General features: G+C 32.4%; 1 protein-coding gene across 7 annotated transcripts in view; it reads left to right on the forward strand.

The window, feature by feature from the left end:
- The window catches only part of chl1b (cell adhesion molecule L1-like b), a 189058-nt gene that overhangs the window by 150771 nt on the left and 11250 nt on the right, over nucleotides 1–27037 (forward strand). For 6 of the 7 annotated variants that reach the window (XM_056460391.1, XM_056460397.1, XM_056460390.1 and 3 more), the window contains 7 exons: nucleotides 827–942; nucleotides 1094–1298; nucleotides 3289–3411; nucleotides 13467–13643; nucleotides 16573–16602; nucleotides 17074–17148; nucleotides 24444–24575. In XM_056460391.1, coding sequence (XP_056316366.1) covers nucleotides 827–942; nucleotides 1094–1298; nucleotides 3289–3411; nucleotides 13467–13643; nucleotides 16573–16602; nucleotides 17074–17148; nucleotides 24444–24575 — 858 coding nt within the window. The remainder of the gene's footprint in view (nucleotides 1–826; nucleotides 943–1093; nucleotides 1299–3288; nucleotides 3412–13466; nucleotides 13644–16572; nucleotides 16603–17073; nucleotides 17149–24443; nucleotides 24576–27037) is intronic. The other variant, XM_056460396.1, reaches the window with a different exon arrangement.

Genomic DNA, 27037 nt, shown 5'->3' on the forward strand with positions numbered 1-27037 from the left:
GGAAACAAAAACTGCAAAAAAATGTAGCTCCTGTGATGTATTCAGTGCTCTTCAGAAATGTATGTAGCGATACGTTTTCAGAATAAGCCTGGGCTGTACAAGTTATTTGAAAAAAAGATTCGTATCACCATCCCTCAGAAATCCCACAAAGGGATTTGATATTTTAAAAAACATTTCAGGTTTTCTCTTAGCTATATACAGTGTATCCGGAAAGTATACATAGCGCTTCACTTTTTCGACATTTTTCTGTTACAGCTTTATTCCAAAATGTATTAAATTCATTGATTTTCTCAAAATTCTACACATAATACCCCACAAGGACAATATGAAAAAAGATTTTTTGAAATTGTGACAAATTTATTAAAAATAAAAAAGCTGAAAAATCACATATACAGTGCATCTGGAAAGTATTTATGTACATCTAATTTAATGTACTGTAGTTTTGCTTGGAAAGGTACAGTTCAATTCTAGCTTCCCCAACACTGATTTTTCCCATTATAATTAAATCTCTCTCCATTAGCATGTGTCTATAACTTGTGAATGTTTAGTGTTGTTTCTACATAGGTTGTGTGATGTATGGTAAATGGCTGTTTTGTAAGCAATTTGTGAAGTGTTTGATAAGCATAAAAACAATATTATAGTCCATAATTCCACATAAACAACTATTACCCCCATCAGCCTGTTCCCTTTGTGATGACTCACAAAATTTCTTGCTCCTTGTTTCATGAACATATCTGATATCTAACTCACCCGCATTATCTTGATGTAGGAACAGTGTAATTCTTACAAAGCTATTTGTAATATTTGCATGTTTTTGGTCCCATAGTCCCCTCAGCAGCTCCAGATGATGTAGCCGTAGAAGTTTTGAACAACACTATGGTGAAGGTCAGATGGGAACACGTTCACAAGGAAAAAATCCATGGACATCTGGGTGGCTACAGGGTAATTCAACATGCCTTTAGCTTTTTAGCCATGGTTGAAATGCCCTTTTTTATGACCTTGAAGCTCCTCTTGTTACCCAGCAGGCTGCTAGAACTATCCACATGTATTAATCGGCGTTCTTCTTGACTAATCTAATCTCATGTATTTGTAGGTGAGCTGGTGGAGGCTTCGTAGTCTGCTGGACTCAAAGAAAACACACGGCGACAAGCACACATTGACATTCTCAGGCGAGAGGAACCATGCGGTGGTCACAGGGCTTAAGCCGTTCTCCGAATACAGCCTCATTGTCATGGCCTTTAACAGCAGAGGAAACGGTCCTGGCAGTCATTCGGTCAACTTCAAAACCCCTGAGGGAGGTGAGTGAGGACAATGTGTCTGAGCACTTAAAGAGGCCATGAGATGCTTTGTAAGGTTTTCCTCTTCCTTTAGTGTATAATTTATAAGATCTGCAGGTACACAGCTCATAGTCTACAATGGATTTTTTTTTTGTATTCTGTTCACTGCAAATCTGCAAGTCCAAATATCTAAAAATTCTTAAATCAAAAAACATTTTCTAGTCTTGCTTTCAGAAATTGTGCACAAAATCGGAAAAAAAATTAAAAATTTTCATTGAAAACCAAAGCTGGGTGAAGTATCCAAAATGTATGCTCAAGTAAAAATACAAGTACACTGAAAAAAATTATTCAAAGATGATTCCTTGGATATATTTATTTATTTTTTATGTTAAGTGGTTGTAAACAATTTATTTGGGCTGAATTTAAACAAACAAATTAAGTTGAACATTACTAAATTTAATTTGTGTATATAAATTTAATTTAATATAAATTGTTCTAGAATTTTGCACACATCGTTTTTTTTTCTGTGTACTTGTGGATTTTTTTACTCAAGTAAAAGTAACCATCTTAAAAGTTACTCAAGTAAGAGTAAAAAAGTATCAGATGAAAAAAATACTCAAGTTATTTTTAGTTACTTTTAATGTTATATATCCCGCTTTATGTATGTATGTTACTTTTGTGAGATGTCCATATTTGTGTGTAAATAAAAGACATCATGGCATGCTGTTCAGTTAATTTGGTTTTGTGGAAAATTGTTTTGAAGATGTTTAGAATCAATCTTTGTTCATGAACGTGTGTTGGCGAGATATTTGTCTGCTAGGACGAGAGAGCATATGAGAGAAAACACTCGAACACGTTCGAAATTTGGTAAAAGTGCCCATAGTCAACAAATGACCATCATTTTGACACCACCTCGTGTTTTTTTTTTTTTTTTTTTTTTTTTTTTGAAATTGGAGCTGGAATTTGAGTTTCTGTTGTGAAAAACTCACTTTTTTTTTTTTTTTTTTTTTTTTTACATATTTCTGAAAACAAGACAGTATTTTTTTTTGCTTGTCTAAATTTTAAGATATTTAGATTAGAAACATGACACAAACTGAGTAAGAAAATGAGTTTTTGCATTCAGCGGTTTGAGATATGAGCTTAATGGCATTTAAATGCATATGCAAAAAGAAGGTATGATTCAATAGATTGTAGTGTTGTCATCAAATAGTAGAAATGCTTTGTGTTTTAATGTGAAAACCTGCAAATGTGCAACATTCTGTTCTTGCATAGTTGGTTCTAATTGACGTGATTTAAATTGGCAAAATTTTTCAAAACCCCTGATATTTGCTGAATGACAGCAGGTTTCATTGATGTTTTTGCTTTTAACAACTATTTGTGAAGCATATTATCACCAGAAAGTTACCATAAATTCATGCTTATTTTCTTCTCAGCCAAGTTTGAGCTATTTCATTCATTCATATTCCTTCGGCTTAGTCCCTTTATTCATCAGGGGTCGCTAATGCAGAATGAACCGCAATCTTATCCAGCATTTGTTTTACACAGCAGATACCCTTCCAGCTGCAACCCAGTACTAATAAAGTTTGAGATATTTCTTAGATGATTTTCATGCGTATGATGTTATTATATGACCGAATCTTAGTATCAAAGTCAGATTCATGACCAGTGACAAAAGAAAATTCAGACATGCTCTAGATTTTGTTTAAAAAGTTTATTCGTAGTTTATGTATTTTTTGGGACATTATATATTTGAATGCTGCATAAGTTAATGATTCAGAATATATATTTTTTCCATTGAAGCATTTCATCAAAATATTAAAATGTTTTTACATTAAAACTTGTGTTTTTGACTGTTGTTGTTTGTATTAAAGCTGGTGCTTTTTTTTTTTTTTTCAAATGAATTGATGAGTGCAAGACAGCACTGTAATTTTCATTTGTGTGCACGAAATGGTTTTTTAAATTATTAAAATACCTGTCAACTCTTTTTTTTTCTCTCTCTGTGTACCTTCAGTTCCTGGTCAAGCAGCTGCTTTCAGTGCTACAAACATCCAGAAGCACAAGGTCACCTTGACCTGGTCTCCTCCGGTTGACGCAAATGGAGTCCTAATTGGCTACATCCTCCAATATCAGCTAAGTATGTGAACATTGCATTTCCATTTTGTTTATAACCTTCACTATAAAAGTCTACGTCTTACTGTGAGGGTTATGCATCTGAGCTTGAGTAAACAGCTTTCCTGATATGCATTTCTGAAGTGGCCCATGACACAGCAGCATTACTAGTCATTATAGTTATTCTAGAATAAAACCACAACCCACTGGATTTGTTTTTAGGTCATGTCACTTAAAGGGCCAGACTATAAAGCTTTTTCATACGCCCCATGATGCTTTCCTTGAATTATGCGAGTAGCTTTGGTTAAACTGTAAACAATTAGTGAAGTGTTTTTTTTTTTTTAATAATAATAATAATAATAATAATAATAATAATAATAATAATAATAATAATAATAATAATAATAACAATAACAGGAACAGTGGTTAGTCCATTAACTATTTACTTTCAATAGACTTTGAATAACTCCAAAGACTTCAAATGAGTCTTTCTTCCGCAATATTACGGACCTGTTGAATACTGCATTGTAGGGTATAGAAAATAATCTGGAGGAACAAAACAGTGAACTCTGGCCACGCATATATTTGCAATACTAATGTCATGGGTCCATTGGGTCTTTAAAAGTCCTAAATTTCAAAAACAGAATTTTAGGCTTTAAAAAGTGTTAAATTCACTGAAATATTGTCTTAATTATATCATTTTAAATGGGTCTTGATTTTCCTATGTCCAAATAAAGCTACTCAGTCAGACAAACACTCATCCAATCACCAACAATCCATCTCAACAAAACATTTAGCAAAGCTCTAATTAATACTAATATAATAATAGCTTCATAACAAATATGGTTTACTTATCTACCTTACTATAACATTTGCTTGAAAGTTCTCCACGCATCTATAAAGGACACTAACCAGGATATATAGATTGTTGCATGTGCATACATTGAGTTTATTATAGTTTTTAAAGAGTCTTTTTTTATTTTTAAGAAAAGTTATGTTAAAAAAAATATGTATACAACTAGTGTTGGTTTGTTTGTTTGATGCATTATGTAAAACATGTGGCTATCTTTTCCGCTAGACAAATTGGGACATTAATAAATAAATAAAATAAATAAAATAAATAAAATAAATAAAATAAATAAAATAAATAAAATAAATAAAATAAATAAATAAAAATAAAGTCCTTAGTGTTTAGCCCTGTATAAGTCAGAAATTTTATTCATAATGGAACTTATAGGTTGAGAACACTGACCTGGATAGTGCATACATTTAGTTTATTATAGCTCCTAAAGAGTTTTCTTTTTACGTTATGTTGACAAAAATGAGTATGTACTGTATACAACTTGGGGTTGTTTTCTTGTTTGACGCATTATTTAAAATATGTGGCTAAGAAAGAAGTAATTACATTTTTTAAGATCTTTTTCGCTAGACAAACTGGGACATTAGAAAAAAAAATTAAATCCTCAGCGTTTAGCCATGTATAAGTCTGAAATTTTATTCACAACGGAATTTATAGGTTGAGGACACTGACCTACCTGGATATATAGATTGTCGCATGTGCAAACATTTAGTTTATTTTAGTTTTTAAAGAGTTTTTTTTTCTTTAAGAAAAGTTGTTGGCAAAAATGAGTATGTATACAACTAGGGTTTGTTTGCTTGTTTAACACATTAAGTTATGTGGCTATTAGAAAAAAATCCTTTACGTTTAAACTTTATTCATAATGAAATTTATAGGTTGAGGACACTGACCTGGATATACAGTATAGATTGTTGAATGTGCACACATGTAGTTTATTTTAGTTCCTAGAGTTTTATTTTTTTAGAAAAGTTGTGTTGACAAAAATGAGTAGGCATACAACTAGGGTTTGTTTGCTTGTTTGACGCATTATTTAAAATACGCGGCTTAAAAAATAAGTAATTAAATTTTTTAAAATCTCTTTTTCCACTAGACAAACTGGGACATTAGAAAAAAAACCATAAAATCCTTACCATTTTTCCCTGTATAAGTCTGAAATTTTATTCATGATGGAATTTATAGGTTGAGGACACTGACCTGCATATACAGACTTTTTTTTTTTTTTTAAAGTTATGTTAACAAAAATACAACTAGTTTATTTGCTTGTTTGACACATTATTTTAACTCTGGGACTAAGAAATAAGTAATTATATATATATATATTTTTTATCTTTTACCATAGACAAACTGGGCTATTAGTAAATAAAATCCTTAGCCCTGTATAAGTCTGAATTTTCATTCATAATGGTCTTAAAAAGGTCTTTAAAAGTCTTAAATTTGACATGGTGAAACCTGCAGAAACCCTGTTATGTTAAAAATCCAAGGATAGCATTATTTTCATGATGGATAAAAATAAAGCACAATTTCTATAGCTATATTTGTTCACGGTCTATATGGATTATTTGAAGCGCAACCTTATATATATATTTTAAACTGATTTGTTTCAGTTCTTTTGAATAGAAATTCCCCAAACTAAAAATGCAACCCATAATTTGAAACGCAGTAGTCATATGCGGAAAAAAAGTGGATATGAAATTATTTTTTTATTACGGCACAGAGACCATAAAAATCATATTGCTTTGCACCAGCATGTTACCTATGATACAGATGAGGATTTTACATACAAAAACATCCAAATGCTCTTTTAGGGTTCACATCTCATTACATAAAGTCATGCCTACATCTCACCACTAGGAGATATTGTTGTGCCACCTACTTTATGCTCGGCAGCTGCATCTTGTATTAAGCAGAGACTCCAGTATAATGAAAATAACTGCACAGGACCTCAATAAGACACAGTTGTATATTTGCTAAATGATTTATGGAAAACAATTACTTTGACTAGTTTAAGTTGCCTCAGTCAATTTGCCTATTTTTATTATACAGGTCCTGTTATGCCAAACCGAAAGCACACTAGTGAATTAAACCACAATTTTTTTTACTGCATGCCATTAGTGTACGCTTTGGTTTTAATTGGGATTTACAGTGAGTAGGACCACTGATTACAGAAATGTAGTGGGTTAACAATGCACATCATATTAATGGTTAAGTGATGCACTTTAGGGGAATGGGAAACATTGTGAAGCGTTTCTGTAAATAGTGAGAGATATTTTTCTCAGGCTATAGATTTTAATATTTAAGATAAACGGTAAGGGTAATTGTAGAAGACTATGAAAATAGGAGACTTTTAGATCAATCATAAGCCTCTGTAAATTAGTAAAATATAAGCAGTCAAACCTTACTGATATTGCCTTTGCTACAGCATAAAGTAATTTGTGTATTGTGTATAAAATAAACATAAATACAACATAAATAAATAAATAAATAAATAAATAATGAGAATTTTTTTTATTAATATTTTAACGTTTTTTCCGATATAAAATACCTGGAAATCTCTGAAACAAGTCATTTGCATTTGAAGCAACTTTGTTAGGATATCTAAAATAGTTCTTATATAATATATATTGAATAAAAGTTTTCATTTAAATTAAAAAAATTATTTAAGTTTAATAGTTTGCTTTATTTATGTATTTATTACAGCTCTGAATATGAGGTGATTTACCATATTTAATATTCATCATATAAGTTAATGAAATATACACTGTGCTTTTCTGCTTCTTACCTTATTGTATCAGTTTCAATGCCCCTAGAATAAAATGTTTCTGAAAAGTTTGTTTGATTGATTTATTTGTTTATTTTATTTATTTTATTATTAGTTTAAATAAGATTTGCTGTGTCTAAACCATCAATTCCTGAATTCCATTGTCTGTGAAACCTTTATGACCTAAAAAATTACTTGCATTGCTTGTTAATTATTTAATAATTTTACAAACATTAACATATTCAAAGTTCTAATCATTTAATGATCACTTGAAATACAAATAAACAAATAAAATATTTATATTTTATTAATAAATTTATGTATTTATTTGTTGTGAAAAGAAAGAAAGAAAGAAAGAAAGAAAGAAAGAAAGAAAGAAAACAAGCTGATGAATAAATAAAAATATATAAATTGTAATTAATATTTTAAAGTTTTTTTTTCTCCCATATAAAATACCTGGAAATCCCTGAAACAAGTCATTTCCAATAGAAGCAACTTTGTTAGGATACTTAAAAATGATTTTAAAAATGTATATTAAATAAAAGTTTTATTAAGCCATTTTAACTTAAGTAAAAAAAAAAACAAAAAAACTTGTTGTATTTGAGTTTGAAACTTTGCTTTTTTAATTTATGTATTTATTGTAACTGAATATGAGGTGAATTAACAGATTTAATATTCATTAGCAACGTTAATGAAATATACATTGTGCGTTTCTGCTACTTACAGTATATTGCATTAAATGCAATGCCCCAGTGATAAAATATTTCTTAAAATATTGTCGGATTTATTTATTTCTTCATTTATTTATTTATTTGTTGTTTGTTAATTTATTTATCATTATTTTTTTTGTTTAAATAAGATTTACTCCTAGTCTAAATAATTTAATACAGAATTTCATTGTCAGTGAAGCCTAAAAAATTACTTGCATTGCCTGTGAGTTAATTATTCAATAATTGTATATAATAATTAACATATTCAAAGTTACAATCATTCAGTGATCACTTAAAAAACAGGAAACAAATAAAATAATATTAGTTAATTAATTAATTAGTTGATTTATTTATTGTGTAAATAAATAAATAAATAAATAAATAAATAAATAAATAAATAAATAATGCCTCTGGAATAAAATATCTCTGAAAAGGTTTTTTTAAATTATTATTTATTTATCTTTGTCTAAACCATGTATTCCTGAATTTCATTGTCAGTCAAACCTTTTATGACCTAAAAAAAAATTACTTGCATTGCCTGTGAATTTAAGTAAATTATTCAATAGTTTTACAAATATTAGCACATTTAAAGTTCTAATCATTTAATGATCACTTGAAATACAGGTAAACAAATAAAATATTATTTATTTATTTATTTATTTATTTATTTATTTATTTATTTATTTATTTATTTATTTATTTGTTTATTTATTTATTTATTTATTTTGTAAATAAATAAATAAATAAATAAATAAATAAATAAATAAATAAATAAATAAATAAACCTATCAAAGAGTTCACAAGCTTCAGGTATGGAAACAATGGTTTGTTTGTAAAAACTTACAGCAAACACTCTTTCTTGCTCTCACCCCATGCTGTTCGACATGCATCGTATAACCGTAAAACACCAGACTGAACACACAAACCACTCAACACGCAACCATATCCCAGCAGGAATGGTGACGGAGCTGATTATGATGCATACAGTCTACAAGGCCTCGTCAGCTAATTGTGTTTGATGCTGCGGCTGATCATTGAGGCCAAGTGTCAGGTTGCGTATTAAAAGAAGCGACATTTTCATCAGGAGAGCTTGCTAGAACCATTGTGCCTCCTTTGAAGTGTGCTCATTGAAGTCCCCTTGAAGAAAGTGGTGTGTAAAATGCTGGCGCGAGAGCACACAGCTGTACCCGTCGAATGGAAAATAGCAACTGGGATTAAAGAGCCGCTGCACAGATGGCCTGCAGCCAGATCCAACTACGCTGAAATTGCATACAGTTAACAATTCGCACATAGTTTATTTTTATTTGACAGACTTAGTGGAGAATTACTGGGAGGAAAGGGGAAATGGCACAGGTTGCAGACCTACTTTTTAAAGCCGTTTGCATGCACATAGCATGTGTTTAAATCAGTGATATGGATTTTGGTTTTGTACTTTAATGTCATCTTTATATGCACACATCCGTTCATGTTTACATGACTGTTGATGACATTCAACCCTTTGTGTAATCCATGTGCATACAAATGGCAAATGCAGTTCTTGCCAAAAAAAAAAAATAATAAAAATAATTAAATTAAATTAAATTAAATTAAAAAGGGGTGACACGGTGGTTCAGCCGACTCACACCAAGAAGGTCGCTGGTTCGAGTCCGAACTGGCTGGGTCAGTTGGCATTTCTGTGTGGATAAGTTGGCAGTTCATTCCGCTGTGGCGACCGCTGCTTAATAAAGGGACTAAGCCGAAAAGAAAATCAATGAATGAAGAAATTAAACACACACACATATATATATATATATATATATATATATATATATATATATATATATATATATATACACATTAACTAGGTTAATTAGGTTAACTAGGCAGGATAGGGTATTAGGCAAGTTATTGTATAACGATGGTTTGTTCTGTAGACTATCTATATAGTAGACTAATAATTTTGACCTTAAGGGTTTTTAAAAAAATTAAATCTGCTTTCATTCTAGCTGAAATAAAACAAATAAGACTTTCTCCAGAAGAAAACGTATTATCAGATATACTGTGAAAATTTTCTTGCTCTGTTAAACATAATTTGGGAAACATTTAAAAAAGGAAAAAAAGTCAAAGGGGGCTAATAATTCTGACTTCAACTATAAACATATAAATATATATTTGTTTGTTTGTTTGTTTGCCTGTTTATTTATTTATTTATTTATTTATTTATTTATTATGAATAATATTCAAAAATAAAGAAAAAAATATAGAAAAATATATAGTAACACGCAATAGCCAAGTCTTTGTCATCTGTGCAAAAACACATCCAAACAACATAAATTGCATGATAAGTCGTAGTGTTGTGACAAGCTTATTGTCATCCACTACTGAAACTTGTGTATTGTGACATTCCTAGTGCAGACTGTCAGTCTGTGTTAGGAGGGGGAAAAAAAGTGTATTTGACCTCTGGCTGACTAAACACGTCTGACATTTCAATGACACAGCCTTCCCTTTACCCGTCCAGCTGAGCGACCAACCATAACACATGATGAACACGTCACTTTCCTGCACATTCTTCTCTTTTCGTTTACCATCCGTATATTTAAATTTAATAGAATTCCGCATACATACTGAGTACATATCAATCTATAATTACAAATAAAGCAATAGTGAATGCGTTATTAAACAAACTCACATTTGTATGGTACAACATTACTGTCAGATCCAATGTTGTCTGCACAGCATCATCTTTTATTTTCAACTTTTCTGAAAATCCTGCTTCGAATTGTGTCTTTACAGCAGTATCTGCATTGACCTTGTTATTTATTTACTTATGCATGAAACAGTGGGTGGAGCTAAACAGGCAGTGATGAAGAAGGAGGCGTTGAGTTTGCGGAGTTTAGTAACACTATTATAAAATTCACATTAAACAACCTGTCATTTTGTCAGACTGGCTTCAATACAACTAAATATAACTAAAAAGTTCATCACACATAAAAAAAGGTAACCAAAAAAAAAAACTACTGTATTGTTTGGAACATGTATTTTCAAGAATATGAATTCACCATACCAAATGTATGCAAGTTGAAATATGTCTATTTTTCTATTCTAGATTCTAAATATTTATATTGTATTTTGAAAATATTTGTGTCAAATAAATGCAGTATTGGTTTGCAGAAATTACACATTACGCTGTCAGTGTGTATTTTAATATTTAACTTTAATAATGAAAAGAGTATGTCTGCAGCATATTAGTTGTAACTAAACAACAATACTGCAACAAAATAAATCTTCATTTATCTCTGTGTTCCAAATTGCTTCCAGTTTATTTGTAATTGTTTGGAAAAATAAATAAATAAATAAATAAATAAATAAATATAAATATATATATATATATATATATATATATATATATATATATATATATATATATATATATATATATATATATATATATATATATATATATATATATATATATATATATAATAAATAGACCGATTTCACCCTACTGCCTTATCTTCATTTTGGAAGAATCACACCATCCACCCCATCTCCTCCTTTTCCTCCCAGGGTGAGCTCCTGAGACCTACCTGATCTCGGACGACCTTACATGCTAATAGACCAGGCGGGAGCCCTGGGCTCATTTATCTCCAAGCTTTGGGTTCTCCCCTGGGACAGCATGCCAAACCTGCTAATAGCATCTAGCAATATCTAAGTGTAAACTCTTATATTGTAAATAAGAGAGGCTCTTCATAATCACCAAAGATCAGCAATGTCATGAGAAGTTATTCATTCATTCATTTGTTGGTTTGTTCGTTCATTTATTTATTTATCTATTTTAATGTAGGAAATATCAACTTCAATAACAACTACTGAAAGGTCATTATCACTATAAAGTGCCTTCAAGACATCAGAATTTTTTTTTAAATGTTTGAGATTTTTTATTTAACCACATAGTTGTTGTATTAATTAGACCTTAGGCTATAATAAACTAATGTTGGTCAAGCTCATGCACATTTTATAAATAAACTACAAACACTAAACAAATCTCAAATTGTGTCAACCCTGTCATGGACAACTTCAAAGTAGTATATTTTCATTGCAGAGTGATTATAAATTGTATATTTTCAGAAATGTAATGTGTCCCTTTACCAACCCAACTTTATAGATTATGGAAAAAGTCTATTTACATTAATGAAATAATGGACAAAACATTTAATTCCCTATAAAATATGCAAACGTTACACATTATTTTCAAAGAAAACCCAAGATCTAAAATATTTTGTTAAACTTTCAAATAATATTGCCTGGTCCTTATTGGTTAATTAAGAAACCACACAAGATGTTTTGCTAAGTTTATAAATAATTTGTTTATTTTTAGTTGAACATGACGGTGGAACATGACGGTGGAAACAAGATGACAGGGTGGACATTGGCATTCATTTTTATTTCAAACAGTCAATGAGCTCCATTAAATGGATTTTAAAAGGATATCCTTTATATAGACTGAGACGGATATTGCCGAAAGGTTTATTGTCCACTCATGTATTTCATCTACTGGTGTAGTATGCATGGATAAGTGTTGTAACATAAAAGTATTAACTAATTAACAATAAAATATTAAATAAATAAAGAAGTAAATAAATAAAGTGTCAAAAACAATGCATATGTCCACACTGTCAAGGAAGAATTTGTGACAGGATGGACATTTTTGGCTAAAGATAGGATTCATTCAACACAAGTTCTACCTGCTGTCAAAGTGTTTCCTCATTTAAGCTGTTTGTGCACAGTTTAAAAGTTTAATTTCTGATTTTTTAAATATGAATTAATATTTCACTATGACATGGTGGACATGTTAAGCTTGACAACATTCAGTTTCATACACAATATGATGAAAAATAGCAAACATAAGTGTAGACAGTTACTGTTTTAACCTCAAGCAAAATGGGCATGGGGATGCAAATGAGACATCAGAGGGTTTCTTAAAGGGGCATTTACCACATTATGATAGGGTGGACAGCAATTTCAAGGACACATGCAAAATGATTATAAATATAATGAAAACAAAATAAAACTTATCAAAATTAAATTATTTTATCAAATAACTTGTTAAAGACATTATCTTTTTAAATTTTTATCTAATTTACCTACTTTTTAGACTCACTGAAGATGGCTGAGCAGTGTGTGAGACATGGCAAAATCACATCCATTCAATGATAGAATATGACAAAATATTGACAAAAACATATTTCAAAACACTTATAATTCTTCCTGCATGTGTGTGTAAAGATTTAACAAATTATATTAAAACATCAGAATTGTTTCACATTATGTTCATATAGGACTGATTCAATCTTGTGGGACATCCAAGGCACTTTATAGTGATAATGACCCTGAAATGACAAATTAGAAAAATGTTACAATTTCATGCCTTGTTAAGAACGAGTTAAAGTCAGCTGAAAAGTGTGAAAAAAAAAATCAGTTGAAGTCAACTTAAAATTGTAAGGCCTCTTGCATTTTGAGTTGACTCAACTTAAATCAAGTCAAGTGCAGTACTTGGATTAAAAATTGAGTCAACTCAAAAAAAAAAAAGCTGTCCAGCAAGTTGACTTACAATTTTAAGTTAACTTAAATTTAGATTTTTTTTTTCAGTGGGAAATTCAGATTTCCCAAAAATGGTTAAACGTTAGGTTGGTTAACAGTAAAGGCTTCTGGAACGTTCATTTTGAAGACCATGCTCTGCATTGACATATCCTCTGTTTCCTTCTCCTGTTTAGTAAACAACACAGAGGAACTAGGCCCTCTGATGACGCTCAACATCTCCGCCGACAGCAATAAGCAGCACCTTGAAGACCTGGAAGCCCTGAGCAAATACAAATTTTACCTTCGGTGTTGCACGCGGGTGGGCTGCGGTCCTGCGGTCAGCGAGGAGCGCACCACCATCCCTGAAGCCAGTGAGTACAGATGGGCATCGGCTGCTCCGGGGTGGGTCTCTCTGGGGAATCTGCCTCTCTGGCATGGATGACCAAGCTGCTGTTGTTATGGGCATCGACCCGGCGAATGCAGGGGACATTATTTCGACCTCCCATCTCACCAAGCTTTTCATATGCCCATCTAAGCATTTCTTTATAGCTAAACAATATCATAACAGTGTGCGACTGGGCTGCATTCATCATTGTCTAGGAAGAGCAAGCACTTATTGATTTGAGGGTAAAAGCTGGCCTGCGAAATAGGAAGAAGGAATAATACGTTGCCTTTTGGGGATGGAAATGTCGTATTGTTATTATTTACAGGCCTGAAAATAAGTTGGTAATCAGCGTCATCCTCCAAAAAATATATATGTATTAAAAGTAAAACCACACAAGCGTGAATTTACAGCACATTTGTCGTGATTAATGGTTCACGGAGCTGTGCTTATCATCGGCGGTTAGCAGATTGTTGATAAAGTGCTGTTTATTTCCGTTTCACTGAGGGTTCATATAGGAAGTTGCATTTACGGAAGAAATATGATCGAGATGAAAATCCCAAGGCATGGTACCAATATTCGCAGAGTAATAGGAAACAGTCAAGAAAATAAATGAGTGCTCTGATGCGAGCCAAGATATCTTTATATGTCAATAGGAAACAATTGGCTGCTGTAAACTTAAACGTGAGCAGTATTTGTCAAAGAAAATGAGTTGATTTGAAGAACATTTACATGGGAGAAGGATAATCTTTTACTTTTAAAGTATTGCGATTTTTCCTTCCATTTTATGTCATAAAACCTTGCAAAACCAGGTGGTGAATGACAAAAAGGGTTTATATACTAAAAATAAATATACAAATATACAGTATCCCTAACATTACATTCAATATATTTGGTCTGCATCACTGAAGTGATTTGAAACATTAAAATACACTGTAAAAAATGTTTTGCATTTATTTACGGTTGTGAATTGCATTATGGGACTTTGATCTCTGCTCTGTAGACTTGATGTTGAAAATACAGTTTAACAAAGTGACTTTTATTGACATTTTAGTAGTTTGAAATAATATAATGTATAATAAATAATATAGAGGAAAATAAGTCTGTAAAATAACAGTTTATTACAAGGTTTTTGGATTGTAATATACAACACCAGCCCAGACAATATATCACTTATCACTATTATCACAATATATCACTATCCTCTAAAAAGTGTCCATAAATGAATATTTTCTCAAATCAAATGAGAAGCGGCTTGGACCCCCAAAAAACAGCCAATACTATACAGTCACCAATACGTCACGACTTAACAGGCGGATTAAAAATGTTTACAAAAGTAATGTATAATGCAATTCAAAAGCATAAATAAACGGGGCAAAAAAATAAAAACATGAATCACAAAATACAGAAACTGCAAATTTATGGATATATATTTTTTACAGCGTACACTTTGTTTGCATTTATTATGTTTTTTTTTTTTGTACATATAATCACTTTTGTAAAAGTAATCATTGTAAAACCGTGTTTTTGGTGCTGATCAATTATGAGATTAACTTGTCTACTTAAACAAATAGTAATAGTTGAAACCTATTAACAAAAGTGAAACCATTGTATTCTTAAATATACAGTACGTTGGTTTCTACCTACTCATAATGTTGTGTGCATATATACAGGGTGCAAATAATGGGGGGGTTGGGGGTTGACCACCACCTCCCCCCAATTAACCCTTGATCTCCCCTGAAGGACACCAAAACAACATGTGTGTGGGGGTCAACTATTTAAACAGTGGAAAATAGCTCACATTGATATGTATCTTAAATAATAACATTACCAATAAAAATAAAGAAATAAATATAATATAAATATACAATTGACCACCCCTATAATGGTTCATATCCTTGTGAATGCATGATCGTGCCCAGCAGCCTCATTATGCTGGAAAATAGTCAGTCGCCAGGCTGAATCGAGAATCTGAACACCAGCAGATCTAGCCTACACTCGCAGGAAAGAAAGTACAAGAGTTGTCACTGCGGTGGTAACTTTTCAAAAGGAACACATTTGTACTTAAAGGGTCTATATTGGTACCTCAAAAGTATATATTAGTACCTGAAACATTTAAGAGGTACAATTTTGTACTTTTTAGGTACTAATATGGATCCCTGTGGTATTAATAAGGACATTTAGGTACAAATGTGAACCTTTTGAAAAGATACCACCCCAGTGACAGCTCTTGTACCTTTATTTCTGAGAGTGTACAGACAGATACTATAAGTGTTCGAAAGTCACTTTTCTGAAAAAAGTAGGTGTTTTAATCTACATATAGCCTAACCTCATATCTAATTTAAAATGCAAGTGGAAAGTTTTTGAAAAGTCCTTAAATTTGACCCATCAGAGGTTACCGAATGGGTCAGAATCAGCTCATTTTCCTCTTAAAACACACAAAACTTGAATAAGTTGATAACCAATAGGATGTAATTGGATTAAATCTATGAATTTGGTTCACTGAAGCATGCATATTTATTTACACAAACTACTGAAAATAGGTATATATATATATATATATATATATATATATATATATATATATATATATATATATATATATATATATAATTTTTAATTTAACTTTTATCTTTTTTTTTTTCAATCTAATACCACGCTGAGATCATACAAACTTGACTTTTCATCCCTTCTGTAATACTTACACATCTCTAGTGGGCCATTTAAAATTACATCATATTTGGAATGAAATTTCCCAGGTTTCTTGCTATTGCATCCTTGCTTTAATGCTTGGGTAACAGGCACTGCTGTCTTATAAACAAGCTGGCTTATGAACTAAAGTTGTCGTGATTTCAGTGTCTTTCTATCATTCCTTGCAATATGTCTTTTTCACTGCTTTATTACTTTTGTTTTGCCAGCTTCAACAGATGTGGCCTCTTTCAACATCAGTATGAAGTCTTCTGTTTTCTTTAGCACTAGAACTAGCTAACACTAGAATAGAGGATACAATTCTAGCCAGATTATAGAGCTCTTGAAAATGCATGTTCATAATGGGGTAATCATTTTATTTTCATATACTGTAGCAGCATAATGCTTTTTTGCCCTATATCCTTGCCTGAGCATAGCTGAGAGCATAGATTTAGCATATAGTTCTTAAATTAGATCAATCTCACTATTAAACTGTCATCTCCTTTATGTTCATAGCTGAAACTAATTGATTTATTCCATTTAATCTAGCTCAATCCCATCCTATTGCTTTCTTACATAATGTCGCATTATGGTTGAGCTAACAAAAGCAGTTTTTATTTTTCACCTTCATGTATAGCATCCTCTAGTTTAGTAGAGCTAACTCTTGCTTAGCCACATCACTTTCTTAGAAATAGAAAAAAATAAATTACAAAAAAATGTCTTTTTTCCAGGAAAATCCAGCTCACGATTTCCTCCAAGAAAAACCACTGTTTCCCCTGTGGCTAATGCTACTCTTTCTTCTATAGGTACTAAACCACATAACAAGAAGTCTGAATGAGAAAATGAGGAACAATATGGGCCTTTTTTATGCCTGTGCTCTAGTCAATTATGTTGTTAATGGAAACACATTTATTCCCATGTTGAATTTGCTTTAGTCAAACAATGTGCTCCACAGAACTGTTCAAAAGTTTGGGGTCAGTACGGTTTTGAAATGTCTTTATAAAGTAATTTCATTTCATGTGTTCAAAAATGCAGTACATATCGTAATATAGTGATGTTTCTGTACATATGAAAGTGTAATTAATTCCTACTAATTCCACTATTGCACAATCCTTCAGAAATCTTTCTAATTTGCTGATTTGGTGCTTAAGCAATACAATATTCTTACTCTTTTACAGATCATATGTGTATGACTTCACAAGGAAAGCGGTTATATGAAGTAACATTTGCAGTGTATCTAGGAATGATATGCATAAATAATATGTAAACAGTGCAAATGTTTTTATTTAGTATTGATTTGGTATGTGCACAAGTTATATACAGTAGCATATTTAGTGTCAACAATATATATATAGCTTCTGTCGCTAGAGCACCTTTAGTGGTCAGAGGAGTGAGGTTTACCAGCATAGCACTTAGCTAGCTGGCCGCTGTTATACTCGCCCCCCTAAACCTCAATTCCATCCCGGACGAGCCCCCACGTGTAACCCACCGGTCCTACTGCACCTAACCCGGTCTGAGCTGGGATCGAAACCGCGATTCTTTGCATGGGAGTCGGTTGCTCCAAAAAGGAGGCTAAAGACCATGGGCTTTAGCATCTGTCACCAGAGCACCTTTAGAGGTCAGAGGAGTGAGGTTTACCTGCATAGCACTTCACTAGCTGGCCTCCGTTACACAAAATACATCAATTTACTGTAATTTTTAAAACATTTATTTTTAACAGATACGTTTCGACAACCACAGCTGCATTTTACAGTGTGGCTTAAAGGTGCCATAGGTGATCTGCCTAAAATGCTATACGTTAACATGAAATCTTTGAAACACAATCCCTTCCCTGCCATCCAAAGCTATGCCTCCTGAAATCACGAATGCACACATTAAAGATGACAGTCGACAACCCACTGGATCATGTCATTCGCCAGTTAGAAAAGTTTATAGAACTTTAAAATGCTACAATTCCGAATGAAAACTGTATTATATCTAGCACATTTTAAGTTGTGTAGCAAGCAAAACTTGTCATAATGTTGCAATATTTCATGCATGCAAGGATCACTGGTCTCACTCCTTCACATGCTTTGTCTTAAAGCTAGTATTGTATGCTTAGTGGTTAGCCGGAGGTTTGCAGGAATTACACTTATTACTAAGCCATACTTATATGCTATTTCAGACCGAATATTCAAAGTAGCATGGTAAACAATATAGGGAGCGCGTCAGAGGTTGTCATTGTTCAAAAATGAACCAATGTGAATATCAAATCAACGTCTCCTCAGCCTAAAGCAGGCTAGGCAGAACAGCGCTATTTACTTATGTTTTGTTGTTAAACTAAATGAAAATTTACATTATCGATGCTGTAAATGTCCCCTTTTGAAACTGAAATTAGTCTTTTGACGGAAGATTTCAGTGGCTGAACAACTCTTCTGTGCAAATAGCCCATTCGTAAAACAACAAAATCATCAGGCATTGCGTGACTAAAATAGTTTTAAAACATAACATTACTTGTCTAAGAGAAATACTTCAGCCATCTAATAATCCTTCTTCCAGCGTGCAAAAGTAACTCCAATATTGATTCAGGATATTCAAAAGTTTTGATTCAGCATTTGTTTTTACTGCTCTCACTCTCTCGTGTGCACGTGAACGCGCATACGTGAACAGCAGATCTGCGTGAATGGATGCGCAGATGTAGAAATCTACATTTGTTGACAGACAGTTTGGGCTGCTTATTAATTATTATATTAATAATTATAAATATTATTCATTATGGGAGTTGTCGGTCTGACAAATTTTAATTGGATGAACATTTTTTAGTCTTATGCCTTACCCAGAATATAAAGATACATATAAGTACATTTAGATCATTTACTTAATTACTATTGGAATGTGAAGAGACTTTTAACCAGAACAACAACAAATGTTTCTGAAGACAATCGCCTGATGCACCTCTAAATAAACTCAATAAAATACACTTCGAGGATACTTTTTTTGTAAAGGTATTACAATAAAGACATTGTTTTCTAAAACATTTGTACTGACCCCATTCAGTATTATATATGTGGTCAGAATCTGATTTGTTGTGCCTTATTGAAGCACAGAGGAACCGTTCTAAGCAGCTGCTAAGTGAATAAGAGGAAGCCGTTTAAATTCAACACCTTCATTTCTCGGTTTTGGAGAGCAGTGTTACTGGACACATGTAGCGTGAGCTTACCTCCCTCCCGCTGTGACGGCAGATGCAGACTGACAAACCTCCAGCCAGCTCGCTCAATATTTATAGCGTCATTTCTGTGTCAAGCAAAGGTGTCACACCGCACTGATGATTAACGCAATTTCTAGAATAACAGGGTGGATGGAAAGGCATCCCGATTAGAGGATGTCATTCAAGCATGCAGCGCTGGGCAGGACAGACTCAGTCCTTGGGTGCAGATGGATTCCTGAAAAGAGCCTGAGAATAAATGTGTTCCATTTGCATGTTTTTGCCCAAAGGGAGAGGAGTTGTGTGATTGAGATGTGTGGTAATGAGTTTTGACAGCAGACAACAGTCTGCCTAATTGCTACACCTGAAGGTGATGAAAACACAAGTTATCTGTGATTGATACAGCTCCGGTGGCATGCCGTGTAGGTAGCAATTGTCCAAGTCGAATACTTTTGGCTTCCAGAATAGAAAGGCGCATCGGTTGTGTTCAGCTCTTTCAGAACTCGGCGACTGCGTAATTATTACTCTGCGACACCGTCTAAAATTATCTCTTATTATTTCTTCTTTCGCCCAGTGTAACGAGCACATCATTATTTCAGGTCGTTAATTAGTCATTTAATTACAGAAGACTCACAGCTATGTTTCTGATGGAAATTAAATCGCTCGCCATTCCAGCATCTGAAGATCCGCCATTTGTTTGTGACATCCCATCATGTTAATTTATGAACGCCGTGTCCTATCCAGCCGCGACTCTCAGGTTTCTGATGACAAGTAATTAGTCTGACCACACTCAAAGTAAAATTGGTGTGCGTCGTAACAAAATTCAAGCCAATCAAAACACATTTAGTGTGTAAAGCTGGCAAAATTACAGTAATTAGAAGCTCCTTAGTAGTAAAAAATGTCCTTGTCTCTGTTAAACTGGTAATTACTTGTTTGAATTTGTGTAAAAGCTCTAGGTTTTCTTCATAGATGTATATCTGATATATATGTGCATATGTTTTTTAAACAAATCAATTATTATATTATATTATATTATATTATATTATATTATATTATATTATATTATATTATATTATATTATATTATATTATATTATATTATATTATACACAACCACATGAGCTTAACACATGGAATGAGATATGAAAAAAGTTATTTTTTTAAAATATGTATTTGCAAACATGTTATTGCAAATTTGAAGCTCGTGGTTTTTCTGTAAGGATATTTGATCCTTCATAGAATCATCAGCAATCTAATCCTTGTAGATCGCTGGTAAACACGCAGATCGATATAGGACTATAAATCCGCCATTCTGGGAATTCAGAAGGATCTGGCACCCGCATATGAGAGATTCGGGAGGATCTGGCACCTGCAATTCAGGGTATTCGGGAGGATCTGGCACCCCTGGTCATTCGAAGGATTTGGGAGGATCTGGCGCCCCTGGCCATTTGGGGGATTCGGAAGAATATGGCGTCCCTGGTCATTCGGGAGGATCTGGCACCCCTGGAGGATCTGGCAGTGACAGAGCTGCCAGATCCTCCCGAATCCCCCGAATGGCAGGCACCAGATCCTCCCGAATTCCACAAATGGCGTATTTTTAGTTCTATATCAATCTGTGTGTTTACTAGCGATCTATATGGATTAGATTTCTGATGATTGATTGATTGATTGATTGATTGATTGATTGATTGATTGATTGATTGATTGATCGAAATTATTGACATTGATTAACATAATGCTGCAATATTACTTTGTTGCGGAGCTGGCATTTGCATCAATTGGATGTCATTATGAGCATGAAAAGAACAATTTTGCACCTATAGTTAGAACAGTGACTCCCATTTCATTTGCGCACATTTCAACTCCATCACAAGTGAGAAAATATCCAACTACGCCACATTTCATTGAAGTACTCTCTTGAAACCTCCATATGTTACAGTAAATAGAAAGAAGGCACTCGTTCTCTTTCAAGTCTAACAAGCAACCCTTCCTCATGTCACTAACAGTACTAACCCTCTGTCATTTCTTTCTTCTCTCAGCGGTGTTGAATATTAGCACCTCAGTTAGTCACAACTATGCAAATATCAGCTGGATTCCAGGCACAGAACAGACGGAGTCAGAGTTATACGTTGCCTTTATGAACAACCGTAAGCTCTTCTTTCTGTTCTCATGCTTGTTCAGTATTATATGAAAATTCTCTGTAGTGTTTGTTTAGCATTTAAAGTGAATTCAACATAAGATATTTAATTATTATCGATTTGTATAGTATTTTCTTAACATTCATTAATATATATTTTGATTTAAAATAAAATATGCCAAGTTGTTTCAGCTCAAACTTGAATTAAATACAGATCATTTTACCCACATTTGAGTTGAAACTACTCAGCATTTTTTGAGCATAATATTAGACGTCTGAATATTAGAATTTGTATTATATATAATTAATTAGTATTAGTAGGGCTGGGTATTAATTTAGATATATTATGATTCTGTTTGATTCAGTTTCATAAGCTTTTATTTTGAATAAATTGGATTCTTGATTTGGTTCTCAATCCTTGATTAGATTCAGTCAATATAGATTTAATGCAAATGCTACAGCTATTTCTAAAAATGAACTGTAAACTTTTTACAAATAGTAAAATATTAAAAAGAAATTAAGAAAGACCAACCTATACTTGTTGGTATTTTAGGTACACATGGTTCCAACTACCTATTTATAATTCATCGAATAAATAGAATGAATAAATTGATTATGTGTCCAACCAGTGATGATATACAGCTACATCGCACTTCTACAAGTGTGATATTGTGTTTATACAACAGTTCGACGGCATAATTGTGTATATGCAAAAGGAAATCAAAAATCCTTTTGCAATAGAAACTACTTTCCTCCACAATCCATTCACATCTGCAGCTGACGGTCAGAACAGCAGAAATCATTGCTTCACTTCAGAGCTAGTGTTTGAATGATTTTCTAGCATAATGTCTAAAGTTATGACAAAACAGGTGATTTCCCAGTATTTTGCTATTGCAATTGGGCGATCAAATAATTAACCCCGAAAACGTCAAACCAAAGCCAACACTAGCCGATTACTATGGTATAAATACAGCACAATAACATACAAAAGAGAATATGATTGACTTAGGATGCCACTTACCTGTTTTAATAATGATTTGTTAGCTGTATTTTGAAATATGAAAAGAAAACGCTGAGTATTTACCTAAGGATTTATTATGTGGTCTCTGTTGCCATTTTGTAGCGCAACCGTCTTTGCTTTGCTATGTATGACAAGCTGATGACCGCCGATCTCTGAAATTATAAATATTTAAAATAGGCACTATCCTTAAATATAAACTGCATAGTTGCAATCTAAACAACTACATTATTGGCTAAAAAAGCCTCAAAAGTACATTATGTTGTCCAACAGCTGCAATATTTGCCAAATTGTAGTGAGTTTATTGATCTGCTGTAACTTTATGTGGGTAGAGCAATACAGAAGGGTAAGGAGGCTGTATGAGTGCTTATTATTGCAGAGCATTGCACAGCTATCAGCCAATCAGATTCGAGAACCAGACAGAATATATATATATATATATATATATATATATATATATATATATATATATATATATATATATATATATATATATATATATATATATATATATATATATATATTGCCCAGCCCTAATTAATAGGCTGTGAATTGATTTAAAATGTTTTTTTTTTCTTTTACTTTAACAAATTAATCTCAGTAAAATTTAGATATACAGTAAACCACAGTATAATTCTCTGTATGGGTCAAAGACATTTTCATGTCCCTGTTAAATCAATTTTATAAAAGTATATATATATACTAAATATGTTTACTTTAGTGTTTCATATAACTATACATGTATTAATATAAAAAATTAAACAATATACTTAATCCAATCTGATTAAAATACACTACATAAGTGATTAAACAAAGACTTACCCTATTTTAAATCGTATGTCTGTCAAATGATGGATGAAATATGAAGTATTGAAAAGAAAATGTATTTGTATTTTCATATTCTTCACTTTATGTATTTAATGATATTGAACTTTTATTAGACTGAATTTCATTTTATGGAATGTCTTCAGGATATAATGGTAAAACATATGTCTGGAAGTCATCATTTTTTGCTCAGAATAAAAAAGACATCAATAAATAAATGAATAATCAAATTACAATTAAAGTCACGTTGTAATGTATGAGAATAAATTATTTAAAGCTTGTTAAACAATTACTTCATCTGTTTTGGCATTTGATACATGCATGGAATATGAATTACATGCACAGTATGTAAAATCTCTTTTGTAAACTAATCTACACCAAAATGTCTTTGACCCATATTTATTGTAGAGATTTTGTAGTTTACTAACTCCACTTCACCCACTATGTACGTCCTGTGTAGGTGAAGGTAACTGGAAGATATCCGACATGCTAAACTCTTCTAAGACTTTCCACATCATTGAAGGGCTTGAACCTGGAACCGAATACACAGTCCGTCTAATGACAAAAAGCTGGGTTGATAATTCTAGTATTTTCGAAGATGTTATCAGGACCAGGGCAAAAGGTGAGGAGAACATAAAGTATAGTCTCCGAGATAACAGACGTGCAAACAGCATCCTGTGATCAAATTATCATGCGTGGTATGCTTCGTGTCCATCTCAGAGCATGTGTTCGGTGGACTTGATAAAAAGAATTATGCTTTATCAGCTTCTGCCGTCGATTAATTAGACATGCAGTCTGGCATTTTAATATTAATATGGGAACATTTCCATTTGAGAGTTTGCCTGGTGTCTCTCATTTAGTGTCAGATGTTCTCGGTGGATGTCAACATTGAATCATTGAATGAAGTGTCAAATTAAGGGTTGATTTGTCTTTTACAGGTCTGGCCAGCATTCATGGAAGCATCTCAAACCAGGGATGGTTCATCGGACTCATGTGTGCCATAGCACTTCTCACCCTCATCGTGCTCATAGCATGCTTTGTCAACCGAAATAAAGGCGGAAAATACTCAGGTATTCTCTCACACAATGAGACATCGTGGCTGCTTTGGAAACATGCTGAGCGTGAAGTTGAGATTTTAATTATTTTATCTATAAGCTAGTGTGTCCCAAAAAAAAGTCAGAATTTGCATTTACAGCATATAAAATTCAAAAGGATGTTTTATGACATCACTGTGCACTTCCTATACACTGTATACACTTAATTTGTATTGGTTTTGGATTTAGATAGATAGACAGACAGACAGAAAGACAGACAGGTAGATAGATAGATGGATGGATGGATGGATGGATGGATGGACGGACGGACGGACGGACGGACGGACGGACGGACGGACGGACGGACGGACAGACAGACAGACAGATAGATAGATAGATAGATGTATAAACAGAGGGATAGATAAATGCATTATATAGGGGACACACCATTCAGACACTGTAAATATGCTTTAATTTGGGGTGAACAAAGCTCTTAAGGCCCAAGGTGTTTTTTTGTACATGCATTTTTTATTTCTCTTTGCTATTTGGGTTTATTGAAACTTAATTAGAATAAAATCTAAGTATCATCTTTTGATATGATGTACTTTTAGAGAAAAATTATGTCCATATATGTGGACTCGTGGTCCGAATTTACATAAAACACTTTATCCTGATTTTTTTTTAATGCATAAATAACATAGACATTTTTTTTTAACTTGCTTTGACTATCAGAGAGTAAAAACAATTTTTTTCACATTTAATAGGGTTTGGGACATTTCATATGCTGTAAAACAGTTGCAGGATGACACCGTATGTCTGTAACAAAATATAAAACATTGAAAGTATTTTAAATAGCCACGTTTGTGGACACTCAAGCCCTAGGAGGTTAATGTCACATAAACTGCTACAATGTGAATACACACATGGTCAGCCGTGACACATCAACAAAAACAATTGTAACAATTGTAAACTGAATGCTGTATTTAAAGAAGAAATGGTAAGACAGACTCAGCATTGCCATTATAAGTTGGAATATTGTTTCTAGTTTGGAAAAAAACATACAAAAAAAAAAACAATGCAAATCAGGTACGTTTATTAGAGTGACTCAATGTACTGTAGTATTGGTAACCTAGTAACCAACACTAAAGCTAAGCATAATGGAGTTACATGAGTGTAAATTTCACTATTTATTCGACAAATGCAACTCCATATCCCATTATTTACATTAACCCTTTAAGTCTAAAACCACCTCAGGTGTGTGTAAAAGCATTTAAAGTGATTTTTATTTGAAATTTGGAAATACTTTAAAATAATGCAGTACTTAATGTGCATTAACACACCCTGCTGAAAACCCAGCTATAGAGAATGGGATGTTTTGTTACAGCACCATGCATTTTGGGAATTTGAGAATTGAGAGCTTGGATTTTATTGATTTTTATAGGTGTATTGCACATATATAGACTGATTTGGAAGAAACTGTAAGTGCTCATGCCACAAATAAATAAGAAAATCATATTTTTTTAAATTATTGCTATAAAAAACTAGACTCTCTGTGGGGATTTGCAATGGTTTACATTGTGCAATATTTAACGTTTCAGAAAACATGGCAGAACGCAAGTCACTATTATGGAGCTTCCCATTCTTTATAGACTGTGGCTGTCACGAGTAAGATGTGCTTAAGCTCAAGAACACTGGTTGACCAAAATGTTGTAGGAAATTAAAACATTATTGGTAATTTTTCAAAAAGGGGTGGAGCTACTCAGTATACCCCACCTTAATTTGAGATTATATCACATGTTGAATAAAACTTCACTTTTTAAAGCTCTTCAGGAGACCTTTAAAGAATTAAACAAGGTTTTAAAAGTAAAACGTTTCAAAAGTAAAAAACCCACTGAAAGTAAGAAGAAAAAACATTGCATATCGAATTCACACTTCAATCATCTTTTTAACACATGGTATGCATTAGTGTTTTTATATTTAGAACATTTTGCACATGCTCGTTGGGTGCTGTAAATTAGGTTTGATTCTAGGTTTTACCCAGCAATATTGTTGTGTTGTTCACTGAATCTCCTAAACCACTGTGACCTCTACAATTGTGAATGTTTTATAATTACTGTACAGAAACAGCATGAGTCAAATGTGTTCATTTACATGTGTTGATATGAATGTGCCTGCTGATGCAGTATAATAATCTATACAGATGGAAAAAGTCAATGAAGCAGCTGGAATGAAAAGTAGTTATTGGCTTGCCTTAAATTATATGTTCTATATATATATATATATATATATATATATATATATATATATATATATATATATATATATATATATATATATATATATATATATATATATATATATATATATATATATATATATATATATATATATATATATATATATAATGTTACTTAGAAAAAAAGATAATAATATAATCAAAATTATTACTAAAACACAGTATTGGTATAGTTTTTTTATAGATACAATTTGTATTAAAA

Source organism: Danio aesculapii, chromosome 6, assembly GCF_903798145.1.
Source record: "Danio aesculapii chromosome 6, fDanAes4.1, whole genome shotgun sequence".
Taxonomy (NCBI): domain Eukaryota; kingdom Metazoa; phylum Chordata; class Actinopteri; order Cypriniformes; family Danionidae; genus Danio; species Danio aesculapii.